The sequence below is a fragment of the Hoplias malabaricus genome, chromosome 8 (genome assembly GCF_029633855.1).
Source record: "Hoplias malabaricus isolate fHopMal1 chromosome 8, fHopMal1.hap1, whole genome shotgun sequence".
In the NCBI taxonomy this organism is placed as follows: Eukaryota; Metazoa; Chordata; class Actinopteri; order Characiformes; family Erythrinidae; genus Hoplias; species Hoplias malabaricus.
In genome coordinates, this window is record NC_089807.1 from 8,667,969 (window position 1) to 8,685,197 (window position 17,229).

General features: G+C 47.3%; 1 protein-coding gene across 4 annotated transcripts in view; it reads right to left on the reverse strand.

Annotated features, from left to right (window-relative positions):
* Window positions 1-17,229, reverse strand: part of lrrfip2 (leucine rich repeat (in FLII) interacting protein 2) — a 40,258-nt gene that overhangs the window by 12,435 nt on the left and 10,594 nt on the right. For 3 of the 4 annotated variants that reach the window (XM_066679007.1, XM_066679008.1, XM_066679009.1), the window contains exon 4: window positions 207-251. In XM_066679007.1, the coding sequence (XP_066535104.1) occupies window positions 207-251 (45 nt within the window). Of the gene's footprint in view, window positions 1-206; window positions 252-2,770; window positions 2,843-3,835; window positions 3,890-3,992; window positions 4,041-10,372; window positions 10,420-10,500; window positions 10,559-17,229 lie in introns of all 4 variants that reach the window. The other variant, XM_066679010.1, reaches the window with a different exon arrangement.

Genomic DNA, 17,229 nt, shown 5'->3' on the forward strand with positions numbered 1-17,229 from the left:
CACAGTCGGACTGAGTCTCTGCGCTGATTTACAGAAAATAATAATAATAATGTTGCTCTTCTCCTTTTAACCATTTCCACTGGACTGTGGTCAGCAGGGAAACTACGGCTGCTTTTCACCCACTGACCAGGGATCAACCACTTAACACGTCTCCAGAGTCAGGAGCTGTGTGAGAGAGAGAGAGAGAGAGATATTCACACACTCACCCGACTGAAGGAGTCTGAGAACTGCTTATCACACTTCTCCTCCAACTGCAGAGACACAGAAAACATCATCAACACACTTCACACCGTCACAGCCCTGACTCGGTTCCACATCAGAACACAACCAGAACCGGAAAAGAGGCAGAGTCAGAATCAGAACACAGTCAGAGTTAGAATCAGAACAGAGTCAGAGTCAGAATCGGAACAGAGTCAGAGTCAGAATCAGAAGCGGAACAGAGTCAGTTAGAATCAGAACAGAGTAAGAGACAGAACACAACCAGAACCGGAACAGAGGCAGAGTCAGAATCAGAACCGGAACAGAGTCAGTTAGAATCAGAACAGAGTAAGAGACAGAACACAACCAGAACCGGAACAGAGTCAGAGTCAGAATCAGGGTCAAAACAGTCAAAATCAGAACTGAGTCAGAGTCAGAATCAGAACAGAGTCAGAGTTAGAACAAAGTCAGAGTTAGAATCAGAACAGAGTCAGAGTCAGAGTTAGAATCAGAACAGAGTCAGAGTCAGAACAGAATCAGAACCGGAACAGAGTTAGAACCAGAACAGAGTCAGAATCAGAACAGAGTCAGAGTCAGAATCCGAACCGGAACAGAGTCAGAGATAGAACAGAATCCGAAATGGAACAGAGTCAGTGTCAGATTCAGGGTCAAAACAGTCAAAATCAGGTCAGAGTCAGAACAGTCAGAATCTGAGTCAGAACCAGAACAGAGTCAGAGCCAGAACAGAGCTAGAGTCAGAACCAGAACAGAACCAGAATCGGAACAGAGTCAGTGTCAGAACCAGAACAGAGTCAGAATCATTTACATTTAATTGACTAGAGAACACAGTGTAATCAGACGCGCTGAACTGTCCTGCGCACTCGGACCAGAGCCATTTTAGATCTGGGGGATCATCTGGTGTTATTTTTCTCCCACGTTTAACCAACACCAGGTGAATTACTGTCGACTGAGAAGGACGTTGTTGCTGATGTCTCTACATTATTTTGATGTTTGTTGAAGTCATCTGTCGCTGATAAAACTCCAAACTCAAACATTTCCCAGGTTTGTTCTTCAGGGTGGATGTGTCTTCCAGCCAATCACAGCACCTTATTTGTCCAGAGGAGGCGGGGCTTAGAGTTTATAAGCTGCTACCTGAAGTGTGAAAGATAATTCTAGACTCATGTTGGTGGTTGTTTGCTGTGGCACTGTGCTGGTGTGTGATCTACTGCACTACCTGACTCTGTGTGTGTGTGTGTGTGTGTGTGTGTGTGTGTGTGTGCGCGTGCTACTGTAAAGGTTAAAAGTAGCATGCAGGCTGTTTCTGCTCAGGTGTGTTACTGTTGATTCAGTAATTAATAAAGATTCATTCTTATTGTCACAGAAAATAAAAAAATAAAATGACACCCTCTCAGTTTGGATTTCTCCCGTTTCTCCGAGACTCCTCCACACTGCAGCCGCTCCGTGAGGACAGAGTGAGAGCGAGAGAACTCCAGGCAGCTCTTATTCATCCCTGAACACTGTGGACTCCCTCCATTACCCCAGGGGCGAACAGCGGCCCCTTCAGGCGGGGGTCAGGAATCAGACCCAGACACTGATCACAGTCAATGACTCTTCAGACAGACACTGATCTTATTACTGACTCATCCACACAATCAGGAGAACGACTGTAACACGGGGATTAGAGATAAGTAGATGAATGTGGGATCATTGATCATGCCAGGGTTACGATAAATATCTTTAAATTAATAAATTAACACTGTCTTAAAAACAAGAAAAACTAGCACATGCTAACAACTGGTTACACACACAACGCTGGAACAGTGTTAGACGACGACTGAGCGGTTCAGAGTTAAATATTAGAGTCCCTCAATCCCTGGAGGATCTTTATCAGCTTCCTGCTCGGGACTCACTCCACTGCACAGTGTCAGACGTGGTTCTGTTATTCACTGCAGGCCAGGGGTTTCCTGATCAGGGTTAAGACCACGGCACCACATGCAGCACATCGCCGTGCATCACTTACGCTGTCCAAGTCCGGGATGCTCACATCATCAAAGTCAGAAACAATGCTGCCTCTGCGGTTCGAGCGGCTGAAATAATCAGCAGCAGTGGCGCTCACGTCCGAAAAGTCAGACGACTACAAGGTAAAGGCACAAACAAATCAGTACAGCAGTGTTTAAGAGCTTCAGAGAAGATCAGCGCACACACACAGTCAAATCAGAACGATAAAATAAACAACAGCTGGATCCACTACAACTTCACCTTCATCTCAAAGACCGCACTGTGACAACTAACAGAGGAACTGTGGAACAGTGGAACAGCGGAACTGTGGAACTGTGCACGAGTGTGAAACCGTGTACGTTTCAGAGTAAAGACGTCCTAAAGATACCTTCATTAAACAACTCACACACAAAGTGCTTCTCACATGTTTGTATCCGGAACCTTCCACATGATAGAAATGTTCCACACAGGCTAAGAACCTTTAGGAAGTTTACGTTTAGCGAGCTCTGTGTGCGGTTCCTCTCCAGCGACTTCTAAGCAACTTTGGGGAATAAGAGTGTGTCCCTTTGCTCACCACACTGTCCCTCCGTCCACGTCTGGATCGATCCTGGGACACGGTGCTGCCCGAGTCGTCATCAGAAGAGGACTGTGAGATCACACAAACCATCAGAATTAAAACAAGGTCCGAGTCGTTAGTGACAGACTTGGACACAGACCTCAGATCACACACACATCCAGAAAACACCAGAAGGAAACGCAGCTGAAGGATTCTGAGCTTCATCAAACAGTTCAGCTGCTCAATGTCTCTGTAAACAGTTCTCAATCAGAGCAGAGACTTACTCAGAAACAGCATGAAGCTCCACACTCTCTCGCACGTGCAAAAAGCCGAGGCAGCGTTCAACTCTCACACACAGCCGTGCACAGACTCGCACAGTGTGTATAAACACCTCCACAGACACGTTTCAAACGCAAATCATGTCTCAAACCTCCTCACTGCAGGCAATAATTCCTGTTCAAGCACAGCCCCACTGCCCTGAAAACACTGGGTGTTGGAGTCCGGCGGGTGTTTTTGGGTGTTGGAGCTCAGGGCGGGTGTTGGGGGGCAGATGTTGGGTGTTGGATGGGTGATGGGCGGGTGCTGGTGTCAGGGCAGATGTTGGGTGTTGGGCGGTTGCTAGGTGTTGGGGGTCAGGGTGGGTGATGTGTGGGTGTTGGGCAGGTGTTGGGGGTTAGGGCGGGTGTTAGCTGTTGGGTGGGTGTTGGCCGAGTGCTGGGGTCAGGATGGGTGATGGGCGGGTGTTGGGTGTTGGGTGTTGGGGGACAGATGTTGGGTGTTGGGGGTCGAGGCGGGTGTTGTATCGTGTTGGGCCGGTGTTGGGGGCTGGGGTGGGTGTTGCGTGTTAAGGGGTTGAGGCAGGTGCTGGAGTTCAAGTGAGTGTTGGGGAGTCAGGGACAGGTTAGGTGTTGGGTTTCAGGGTGGGTGTTGGGCAGGTGTTGGGATCAAGGCGTGTCTTAGGTGTTGGGCGGGTGTTGGGGGACAGATGTTGGGTGTTGGGGGTCGGGGCGGGTGTTGGGGTGAATGTGCACTGCATGCTGTGGTCAGACAGAGGGGGGGCGTAGGGTGTAAAGCTCTTACCACAGGGCTGCTGCGTGTGGAGCTGGGACCAGACGAGTACCAGCTGCACTCAGAGGGCTGCAGAAACAAGAACCTCATTCAAATCCCACAGTGCTGTGTTATACAAGACTGACATCACACACACACACACACCCTGTTCTGGACAACAGCGAACACTTACAGCTCTGGAGCTGAAGGAGCCGTAGAGACCATCGTCACCGATGGAGGCCTGGAGACACAAAGTGGAAGAGCTGCATTCAGCAACGATTCACACAGCCTTTAAACAGCGAGCAGCGTTTAGAGTTACACTCGGCACACGCGGATTACCACAGTCAGGGATCGGGGGCGGATACACAGTGCAACAGTGTGAATAAAAAACAGAACAGAGCTTTCCATTTTCAGTCAATCAGCTCCTCCAAGTTCTTTCACAGCACACACACACACTCCTGCACGCACTCACGCACACATTAACACATACTCACGCACGCACTCACACTCACACACTCCTGCACGCACTCACGCACACATTAACACATACTCACGCACGCACTCTCACACACACACTCACGTACGCACTCACACACACACACTCACGTACGCACTCACACACACACACACTCAAGAAAACACACACACACACAATCACGCTCTCACTCACACACACACACACAAGCATGCATGCACTCTCTCATGCACCCACTCACCCACACACACTGCACTGTTAGTGTCACTGTGATCTTCAGAGTGTTAAACCCACAGCACGGCGCTGAGTTCTCAGCAAAAACACAACAGGCTTCATGCAAAATCACAACTGACCACTGACCAAACTGTAGCTGCGCACCAGGCCCGAGGAGGAAGGGGTGGGAGTGGCCTGTGGGAGCAGGTATATGAGAGGGTTAAACAGAGAGAAAAACACACACAACACACACAGACAGACACACAACAGACAGACACACACACACAGACAGACACACGACAGACACACACACAACACAGACAGACAGACACACACACACAGACAGATGATTGTTTTGTGACTGAAATAGAATCAAAGTAAAAACATTGAGGCTAATCCCAGTCACAGTTTTATACAAAGTGTGATTTCTCAATCTCGAGAGACACACACACGGACAGGAGACAGAAGTGAAGACAAACCCGGGGCTGGTAGCTAGAGACAGAGGAGGAGGAAGGAGGTGGAGGTTTGGAGTTCTTTAGACTGCTGTAGTTCTTCTGGTCGTGGTACAGTCCGGTCTACAGAGAGGACACACAGAGTCAGTGAACAGCGCCAGAATGGACACCCACGCCCAGGGAGAGAGACCGGGATAGGGGAAGAAGAAGGGGAAGAGGAAGGGGAAGGGGACCAGGAAGAAGGGAAGAGGAAGGGGGCCAGAGACAGGGGAAGAGGACTCTACCTATAGATTCCCTGTGGATTCATCGTGGATTACCTCAAAATATTGTTCACAGATGTAAACTTAAATAAAAGGTACAAGTTCCTCTGGCTCGGTTCAGTGCTGTGAACATGCGCCACACGGTGCGTCACCTTTTCTGAAACACAGAGTTATTCTGGGACACGGCGAAGGTTAATCTGAGGGAGAGCACTGCGCTGAACAGAGACATCATCCACAACTCCTGAGTTCAGCAGATACATGCACTACACACTCGTTTCACCTCCAGGCTCAGGGCTAGGACTAGGGTTAGGGTCAGGATTAAGGGTCAGGATTAGAGTTGTAGCAGAGCCGCTGTTTGCTGCTAAAGTTCTGGAGTTGGGAGCGTGCTCATGGTGACACTGCGGCCAGGCTCCTGTTTCACCCCCGCGTTTAACCCAACACTCGCCTTCTCTCAGAGCCGAGGTTCCACCCTCCTCCCGGCGGTTCTCGGCCTGATCCGAGTTCAGCCGTCAGTGCTGAGCTTGCCCCTGTGTCGCTCCGAGTTGGTAAATAAATCCCGGGTACATTAGGGTTAATAACACCACTACCACAGAACCAGAACCACATGCCGATTACGAGACGTATCTAGGACAGAAAACTAGACACAACACGAGGCGGTGCGTAAAGCAGTGACTCTGAGGATGACGGTCAGGCACTGACCAGCAGGCCCTTCCTGGAGCTACAGGACACAGGCTTCACGTGGAGGTCATTACACAGAGAGCTCTGAAAAACAGCAGAGGATTCACACTTAGCGACAGAGACACAGGAACCGTCCAAAACCCACAACCACCACAGGGGAAGGAGACAGAGACAGGGGAAAGTCACTGGGGATGGAGACGGGGACAGAGAGAGGGGACGGAGACAGGGGAAAGTCACTGGGGACGGAAACGGGGACAGAGACAGGGGGCGGAGACAGGGGAAAGTCACTGGGGACAGAGAGAGAGGACGGAGACAGAGGAAAGTCACTGGGGACAGAGACAGGAGAAAGTCACAGGGGACAGAGACAGGAGAAAGTCACAGGGGACAGAGACAGGAGAAAGTCACTGGGGACAGAGACAGGAGAAAGTCACTGGGGACAGAGACAGGAGAAAGTCACTGGGGACAGAGAGATGGGGCGGAGACAGGGGACAGAGACAGGGGAAAGTCACTGGGGGAGGAGACAGGTTAAAGGCACTGGGGACAGAGACAGGGACAGAGACAGGGGAAAGTCACTGGGGACAGAGACAGGGGAAAGTCACTGGGGACAGAGACAGGGGAAAGTCACTGGGGACAGAGACAGGGGAAAGTCACTGGGGACAGAGACAGGGGAAAGTCACTGGGGACAGAGACAGGGGAAAGTCACTGGGGACAGAGACAGGGGAAAGTCACTGGGGACAGAGACAGGGGAAAGTCACTGGGGACAGAGACAGGGGAAAGTCACTGGGGACAGAGACAGGGGAAAGTCACTGGGGACAGAGACAGGGGAAAGTCACTGGGGACAGAGACAGGGGAAAGTCACTGGGGACAGAGACAGGAGACGGAGACAGGGGACAGCAGAAGGGTGTTAAATACAATCGGACGGTGGAACAGTTTGTTTCAGTGAAAATAAAAGCATTCTGAAAATATTTCACACTCATCTCCGGGAAGTGAATGACCACTTCAGTAAAGACGATACGTACGGTGGAGCGCGAGCTCCTCAGTGTGGCGCTAGAGCTGAGGCCGTCAGACTGAAAGAGAACAGGAGCAGGAATGACCCAGATATCTCACACACATTGAGATCCACACACTGCATGCAGTTATGTCCACTTCACCAGTGCATCCTAGACCACGCGGCACACGCAGACATGCGCACGGCACAGTAACCTATAGGCAGGAGAGGGTTACAGACACAGACATGTAAATGTGTTCAGCTGTGGAGTCTGGAGTGTGTCCAACACAGTCCCCATCGTTCCATAGAGGACAGTGGGACAGAGCAGAGACAAAGAACCGCCTCAGATCAGACACGGTCAGGGTTAGGACTCAGAGAGAGACGTTCAGAACCATCCGATCAAAGCAAATCATTAATGTTCAGAACAGTTTGAACAAATCAGTAACGTTCTGAACCATCCAATCAAGTCAAATCAATAACATTCAGAAACGTCCGATCAAATAAAAAACGTTCAAAACAGTCCGATCAAATCAATAACGTTCTGAACCATCCAATCAAGTCAAATCAATAAAGTTCTGAACAGTCAAATCAAATCAATAACATTCAGAAATGTCTGATCAAATAAAAAATGTTCAAAACAGTCCGATCAAATCAAATCGATAACGTTCAAAACAGTCCGATCAAATCAATAATGTTCTGAACAGTCAAATCAAATCAATAACATTCAGAAACGTCCGATCAAATAAAAAACGTTCAAAACAGTCCGATCAAATCAAATCGATAACATTCAGAACCGTCCGATCAAATCAATAACATTCAGAAACGTCCGATCAAATCAAATCAATAACATTCAGAAACGTCCGATCAAATCTAATCAATAACGTTCAAAACAGTCCGATCAAATCAATAATGTTCTGAACCATCCAATCAAGTCAAATCAATAACGTTCTGAACAGTCAGATCAAATCAATAACATTCAGACCCGTCCGATCAAATAAAATCAATAACGTTCAAAACAGTCCGATCAAATCAATAACGTTCTGAACCATCTAATCAAATCAATAATGTCTGATCACATCAAAAACGTTCAGAACAGTCCGGTCAAATAAAATCAATAACATTCAGAATCGTCCGATCAAATCAATAACGTTCAGAGCGCGGCCAGGGGATGGAGTGAGTTTCTGCGCAGACGCAGCTCTTCAGGCCCAAAGTAAAATCCACAGGGACCCGCTCCACTTCCACTTCTCCTTCCTCTCAGAGTCGGATCAGCCTCAAACATACGCCTAAAAATATCCTGTGTCCTGGTTCCGGCTGAACATCCCCCTCGGCGCCAGGGATCGAGAGACACTCACAGCACAACAGCCGGTCCAGAACCGGCCCAGGACCGGCCCAAACACTCCGGCTTCTGCCTCTGGACCGGTCAGGGCTCTAAAACGATTCTGAAATTGTTCTGAAGGTTTGTCTATGTTCAGTTGTGTTTTATTTAAATAAGAAATGTTTTGTTAAATAACCACACGTATAAAATCAGGAATAAATCAGGGCAAGATTCACATTTATCTTTCACAGAATTCACTACTTCCTTTTAAACCGAGTCCAGATCGAGACAAGCTTCTCGCTGAAACTTTAATCATCAGTGCAGAGTTACTTTAACTTGGACGGTAGTTAGACTGCAGTTGGACGGTAGTTAGATTACAATTTAACGGTAGATGGACTGCAGCTGAACAGTAGTTGGACTGTTGTTTGACTAAAGTTGGACAGTAATTGGACGGTAGTTGGACTGCAGTTGAACAGTAGTTGGACTGTAGTTTGACTACAGTTGGACAGTAATTGGACGGTAGTTGGACTGCAGTTGAACAGTAGTTTGACTACAGTTGGACAGTAATTGGACAGTAGTTGGACTGTAGTTTGACTAAAGTTGGACAGTAATTGGATGGTAGTTGGACTGCAGTTGAACAGTAGTTGGACTGTAGTTTGACTAAAGTTGGACAGTAATTGGACAGTAGTTGGACGGCAGCTAGTTGTTCTCCACAGATCAACACTAAGCGGTTTGTTGTTAGTTGCGGGACATGTCCAATGCATTAGAGACACACACAGAGGTGTAAACCTCACAGAGAAGACAGAAGAGAGAAAAGCGAGCAGAGACGCACCACCAGGTCCTTCCTCCTGGACACACTCGCCCGGCTGGGCGTCCGGGAGTCACCGAGTAGCAGTGAGGAAGAGGACTTCACAATAAAAACGGAAAGAAAAGTAAGAGTTAAGCAATTTACACATTCACAAAAACAGGGCAGAAATTCAGCAGAGTTTAAGGTAGCGTGCGTCCTAATTCACAGTCCACCTTAAATTACACAAGGGGCGGGGCTTCCTCTACACAGCGTTTTATAAACCAACTGAACCTCATCTGCAGCTGCTCCTCCTCCTGCAGAGCGCAGCCTCAACCACTCCCTACTGAGTCAACTACTGCCTCAGACCTTCACTCTGTGTGTGTGTGTGTGTGTGTGTGTGTGTGAGAGTGTTTCACTGTGTGTGTGTGTGTGTGTGTGTGTGAGTGAGAGAGTGTTTCACTGTGTGTGTGGGTGAGAGAGTGTTTCACTGTGTGTGTGAGAGAGAGAGTGTTTCACTGTGTGTGTGAGAGAGAGAGTGTTTCACTGTGTGTGTGAGAGAGAGAGTGTTTCACTGTGTGTGTGAGAGAGAGTGTTTCACTGTGTGTGTGTGTGTGTGAGAGAGAGAGTGTTTCACTGTGTGTGTGTGTGACAGAGAGTGTCTCAATGTGTGTGTGAGAGAGAGAGTGTTTCACTGTGTGTGTGAGAGAGTGTTTCACTGTGTGTGTTTGTGTGTGTGTGTGATTGTTTCACTGTGTGGGCGTGTTTCACGGTGTGTGTGTTTGTGAGTGTTTCACTGTGTGTTTGTTTCACTGTGTGTTTGTGAGTGTTTCACTGTGTGTTTGTGTTTGTTTGTTTCACTGTGTGTGTGTGTAAGTGTTTCACTGTGTGTTTGTGAGTGTTTCACTGTGTGTTTGTTTGTTTCACTGTGTGTTTGTTTGTTTCACTGTGTGTGTGTGTTTCACTGTGTGTTTGTTTGTTTCACTGTGTGTTTGTTTGTTTCACTGTGTGTGTGTGTTTCACTGTGTGTTTGTGAGTGTTTCACTGTGTGTTTGTGTTTGTTTGTTTCACTGTGTGTGTGTGTAAGTGTTTCACTGTGTGTTTGTGAGTGTTTCACTGTGTGTTTGTGTGTTTCACTGTGTGTTTGTGTGTTTCACTGTGTGTTTGTGTTTGTTTGTTTCACTGTGTGTTTGTGAGTGTTTCACTGTGTGTTTGTGAGTGTTTCACTGTGTGTTTGTGAGTGTTTCACTGTGTGTTTGTGTGTTTCACTGTGCGTGTGTTTGTTTTACTGAGTGTGTGTGAGTGTTCACTCATTTTCACTTCAATTAAAACTCCTTACAGAGGCATAGAGAGGAAACACACATAGTGACACACACACACAGTACCCAAACCCATGGGTCACACACACCCTGTAACTCCCACTGCTGCGAATCGACACTGCGTCGTCCTCCAGACCTTTCTAAGGAAAGAAGAGGAAACAGTCAGGCCACGGAGAGGACAGAAGACATCTGCTAAGACCTGAGGAACTGCTGATACCAACCCGCCGACTGTGGCTTTTGGATCGATGGCTGTGCCGGGCCTTCTCCGAGTCGGCCTGAGGAGACGAGGACAGAGGAGGACAGACGTGGACAGAGATAAACACGAGGCTTTTCACAGAGGAGTAATTTTACACTGATGTTGATTTAATTTAACACAGGGCCTTTATTATAGATTTGAGGGTGTGGTTTGTGGGGAAGGCAGGGTTAGAGGCAGACCAGGGTTGGTTTATAGGAGCAGGGTGGGGTTAGAGGCAGACCAGGGTTGGTTTATAGGAGCAGGGTGGGGTTAGAGGCAGACCAGGGTTGGTTTATAGGAGCAGAGTGGTGTTAGAGGCAGACCAAGGTTAGGGTTATAGAGGCAGACCAGGGTGGGGTTAGGATTATAGAGGCAGGGAGGGGTTAGAGGCAGACCAGAGTTAGGGTTATAGAGGCAGACCAGGGTTGGTTTATAGGAGCAGGGTGGGGTTAGAGGCAGGCCAGGGTGGGGTTATAGGAGCAGGGTGGGGTTAGAGGCAGACCAGGGTTGGTTTATAGGAGCAGGGTGGGGTTACAGGCAGGCCAGGGTGGGGTTATAGAGGCAGGGCGGGGTTATAGAGGCAGGGTGGGGTAGGAGGCAGACGAGGGGAGAGTGTGTTAACTGTAACTGGGCGAGTTGTAGAGGTGTGAGAGGAGAAGGTAAAATGAGGATTAATTTTGTAACAGAATCTAAGCTAAAGTTACACAGCAGTAAGGAACAGAGTTGTTTTGTGATGATGGAGAAAGGGATCTTATTTTTAAACAGTAAACAAACACCTCGAGTCTCACCCTGGGTTTTCCCTTGTTCCTTTTTAATAAAACGTTTAAAATCGGTGCCGGTGTTTGATCATTATTCTCATATTTTATCTGTTGTTAATCCTGAAATAGCTGCAATAGCACAGATATGTAACACACACACAGGTCGATGTAGAAATATTGTAAATCAATGCATTTATTGAAGACTAATGACCAAAAATGTGCAGTTTCTCTCCGACTCTGCATTTAAACTGAAGCCTGTATGGGTCACGTGACCCCCGAGCTTTTTAGACGTCTATTGGCGACACTCTCCCTCGATACGGCTCTGGGCGAGGTTATGGCAGGAGGGGAGTAACACACACAGACACACACTCCATTAGAGTAACACGCTCCATTGGCATTACACACACTCAGTGGGAGTAACACACACACAGACACACACTCCTTTAGAATAACACACTCCATTGGCATTACACAAACTCAGTGGGAGTAACACACACTCCATTAGAGAAACACACTCCATTAGCATTACACACACTCAGTGGGAGTAACAAACACACACTCCATTAGAGAAACACACTCCATTGGCATTACACACACTCAGTGGGAGTAACAAACACACACTCCATTAGAGAAACACACTCCATTGGCATTACACACACTCAGTGGGAGTAACACACACACAGACACACACTCCTTTAGAATAACACACTCCATTGGCATTACACAAACTCAGTGGGAGTAACACACACTCCATTAGAGAAACACACTCCATTGGCATTACACACACTCAGTGGGAGTAACACACACACAGACACACACTCCATTAGAGAAACACACTCCATTGGCGTTACACACACTCAGTGGGAGTAACACACACACAGACACACACTCCATTAGAGAAACACACTCCATTGGCATTACACACACTCAGTGGGAGTAACACACACACAGACACACACTCCTTTAGAATAACACACTCCATTGGCATTACACAAACTCAGTGGGAGTAACACACACTCCATTAGAGAAACACACTCCATTAGCATTACACACACTCAGTGGGAGTAACAAACACACACTCCATTAGAGAAACACACTCCATTGGCATTACACACACTCAGTGGGAGTAACAAACACACACTCCATTAGAGAAACACACTCCATTGGCATTACACACACTCAGTGGGAGTAACACACACACAGACACACACTCCTTTAGAATAACACACTCCATTGGCATTACACAAACTCAGTGGGAGTAACACACACTCCATTAGAGAAACACACTCCATTGGCATTACACACACTCAGTGGGAGTAACACACACACAGACACACACTCCATTAGAGAAACACACTCCATTGGCGTTACACACACTCAGTGGGAGTAACACACACACAGACACACACTCCATTAGAGAAACACACTCCATTGGCATTACACACACTCAGTGGGAGTAACACACACACAGACACACACTCCATTAGAGAAACACACTCCATTGGCGTTACACACACTCAGTGGAAGTAACACTCACACAGACACACACTCCATTAGAGAAACACACTCCATTGGCGTTACACACACTCAGTGGGAGTAACACACACACAGACACACACTCCATTAGAATAACACGCTCCATTGGCATTACACACACTCAGTGGGAGTAACACACACACAGACACACACTCCTTTAGAATAACACACTCCATTGGCATTACACAAACTCAGTGGGAGTAACACACACTCCATTAGAGAAACACACTCCATTAGCATTACACACACTCAGTGGGAGTAACAAACACACACTCCATTAGAGAAACACACTCCATTGGCATTACACACACTCAGTGGGAGTAACACACACACAGACACACACTCCTTTAGAATAACACACTCCATTGGCATTACACAAACTCAGTGGGAGTAACACACACTCCATTAGAGAAACACACTCCATTGGCATTACACACACTCAGTGGGAGTAACACACACACAGACACACACTCCATTAGAGAAACACACTCCATTGGCGTTACACACACTCAGTGGGAGTAACACACACACAGACACACACTCCATTAGAGAAACACACTCCATTGGCGTTACACACACTCAGTGGGAGTAACACACACACAGACACACACTCCATTAGAGAAACACACTCCATTGGCATTACACACACTCAGTGGGAGTAACACACACACAGACACACACTCCATTAGAGAAACACACTCCATTGGCGTTACACACACTCAGTGGAAGTAACACTCACACAGACACACACTCCATTAGAGAAACACACTCCATTGGCGTTACACACACTCAGTGGGAGTAACACACACACAGACACACACTCCATTAGAATAACACGCTCCATTGGCATTACACACACTCAGTGGGAGTAACACACACACAGACACACACTCCTTTAGAATAACACACTCCATTGGCATTACACAAACTCAGTGGGAGTAACACACACTCCATTAGAGAAACACACTCCATTAGCATTACACACACTCAGTGGGAGTAACAAACACACACTCCATTAGAGAAACACACTCCATTGGCATTACACACACTCAGTGGGAGTAACAAACACACACTCCATTAGAGAAACACACTCCATTGGCATTACACACACTCAGTGGGAGTAACACACACACAGACACACACTCCTTTAGAATAACACACTCCATTGGCATTACACAAACTCAGTGGGAGTAACACACACTCCATTAGAGAAACACACTCCATTGGCATTACACACACTCAGTGGGAGTAACACACACACAGACACACACTCCATTAGAGAAACACACTCCATTGGCGTTACACACACTCAGTGGGAGTAACACACACACAGACACACACTCCATTAGAGAAACACACTCCATTGGCATTACACACACTCAGTGGGAGTAACACACACACAGACACACACTCCATTAGAGAAACACACTCCATTGGCGTTACACACACTCAGTGGAAGTAACACTCACACAGACACACACTCCATTAGAGAAACACACTCCATTGGCGTTACACACACTCAGTGGAAGTAACACTCACACAGACACACACTCCATTAGAGAAACACACTCCATTGGCGTTACACACACTCAGTGGGAGTAACACACACACAGACACACACTCCATTAGAGAAACACACTCCATTGGCGTTACACACACTCAGTGGAAGTAACACTCACACAGACACACACTCCATTAGAGAAACACACTCCATTGGCGTTACACACACTCAGTGGAAGTAACACTCACACAGACACACACTCCATTAGAGAAACACACTCCATTGGCATTACACACACTCAGTGGGAGTAACACACACACAGACACACACTCCATTAGAGAAACACACTCCATTGGCGTTACACACACTCAGTGGAAGTAACACTCACACAGACACACACTCCATTAGAGAAACACACTCCATTGGCGTTACACACACTCAGTGGAAGTAACACTCACACAGACACACACTCCATTAGAGAAACACACTCCATTGGCGTTACACACACTCAGTGGGAGTAACACACACACAGACACACACTCCATTAGAGAAACACACTCCATTGGCATTACACAAACTCAGTGGGAGTAACACACACACAGACACACACTCCTTTAGAGAAACACACTCCATTGGCGTTACACACACTCAGTGGGAGTAACAAACACACACTCCATTAGAGAAACACACTCCATTGGCATTACACACACTCAGTGGGAGTAACACACACAGACACACACTCCGTTAGAGCAGTGGTCCTCAAACTGTGATATCACTAGTGGTACATGAAGCGAGAGGCGGTGCATCACACGACGGCGAATAATTCACGATGTAATTAAGGAATTTATTCAGAACTGAAATTCTAAAGTGTTTGTGTGAATTACATAGTGTTTCACAGTTTTCATAAATATGCCCCAATGTAACTGATTTGTGTTGTAGAAGAATACGACGTGCTCCACACACACACACACCCCGTAGTGGATTACGTCTGTACGGGAGCGGCGGGTGGACGGGTGAGTGTTGAGAAACTGGACGTAAACAAAGGCTAGAGACAGACGTGAGGAATCTGGATTTCATTATAAAAAGGACAAAGCGAAAACGAGAAAAACAGCTGAGACCAAGCCAGGGGCAAAAATAGAGAAATTAAGCAAGTTCTGTACGCGTGACAAAACAGAAGAAAACACTCTGAAGGAAAACGTGGCTGTTCTTCACACTGTTTACCACAGCGCCGCCCCTCGTTCTCCGACTGCTACAAGCGCAGAGAGCCGCCGTGACCTGCCCCCAGCGCCGCGCTGATTTCACCTGGAGCCTGTTAAAGCTCATAACTGACACTGCACTGAACTCTTCTCATTTTCATTTCTTTCAAAAAGCTTCCTGCAAATAAATTTGATATGGTCTCATTATTGTGTTTAAAACATTCAGCTTGGGCCTATAGCCATTTCTCTCTATAATTTTTAATAATTATTTTAGGTAGTTTTGTGTTAAGCTGCATTTACTGCATTGTATTTACAAAATAAAAAGCAACAAAAACACGCAAAAATTCAAGCAAGATTTTGCCACACATTTCTGTAAAACGGTTAAAGAAACACACTACACTGGAGTTATACACACTGAGTAGGGGTAACAAACACACACACACACACACACACACACACACACACACACAGGTGCTCTGAACACAACAAACATTCAGATGCTGACTCAAGGGAAAAATCCATGCGTGTTTAAACACATCTGAGAGGCTTCCTACCATCCACTGCTGAATCTGCCCCCACTTCCTGCTGGAGGGGGCGTGGTGCGGGAGCTGGGGGCGGAGAGCAGGCGGAGTCTCGTTAGATCAGACAGAGAAGGGTTACTATCAGACACTGCACACACTTCTGTACACGTCTTACTCAGATCTCACTCACTTTACTATCTCCAGCCACCAGCGTCACAGCGACGTTATCAGACCCAACAGAACCATCAGCACAGCGCCGTTATCAGACCCAACAGAACCATCATTACAGCGCCGTTATCAGACCCAACAGAACCATCATCACAGCGCCGTTATCAGACCCAACAGAACCATCATCACAGCGCCGTTATCAGACCCAACGGAACCATCATCACAGCGACGTTATCAGACCCAACAGAACCATCAGCACAGCGCCGTTATCAGACCCAACGGAACCATCATCACAGCGACGTTATCAGACCCAACGGAACCATCATCACAGCACCGTTTCCATACCCAAGAAAATCAGCATCACAGAGCTGTTATCAGACCCAACAGAACCATCATCACAGAGACGTTATCAGACCCAACCGAACCATCATCACAGCACCGTTTTCAGACCCAACGGAACCATCATCACAGAGCCGTTTTCAGACCCAAGAAAATCAGCATCACAGAGCTGTTATCAGACCCAACAGAACCATCATCACAGCGACGTTATCAGACCCAACAGAACCATCATCACAGCGACGTTATCAGACCCAGCAGAACCATCATCACAGCACCGTTTTCAGACCCAACGGAACCATCATCACAGAGCCGTTTTCAGACCCAAGAAAATCAGCATCACAGAGCTGTTATCAGACCCAACAGAACCATCATCACAGCGACGTTATCAGACCCAACAGAAACAGCATCACAGCACTGTTATTAGACCCAGCAGAACCATCATCACAGTGCCGTTTTCAGACCCAGCAGAACCAGCATCACAGCACCGTTTTCAGACCCAGCAGAACCAGCATCACAGCACCGTTTTCAGACCCAGCAGAACCATCGTCACAGCGCTGTTTTCAGACCCAACAGAACCATCATCACAGTACCGTTTTCAGACCCAAGAAAATCAGCATCACAGAGCCGTTTTCAGACCCAACAGAACCATCATCACAGAGCCGTTTTCAGACCCAACAGAACCATCATCACAG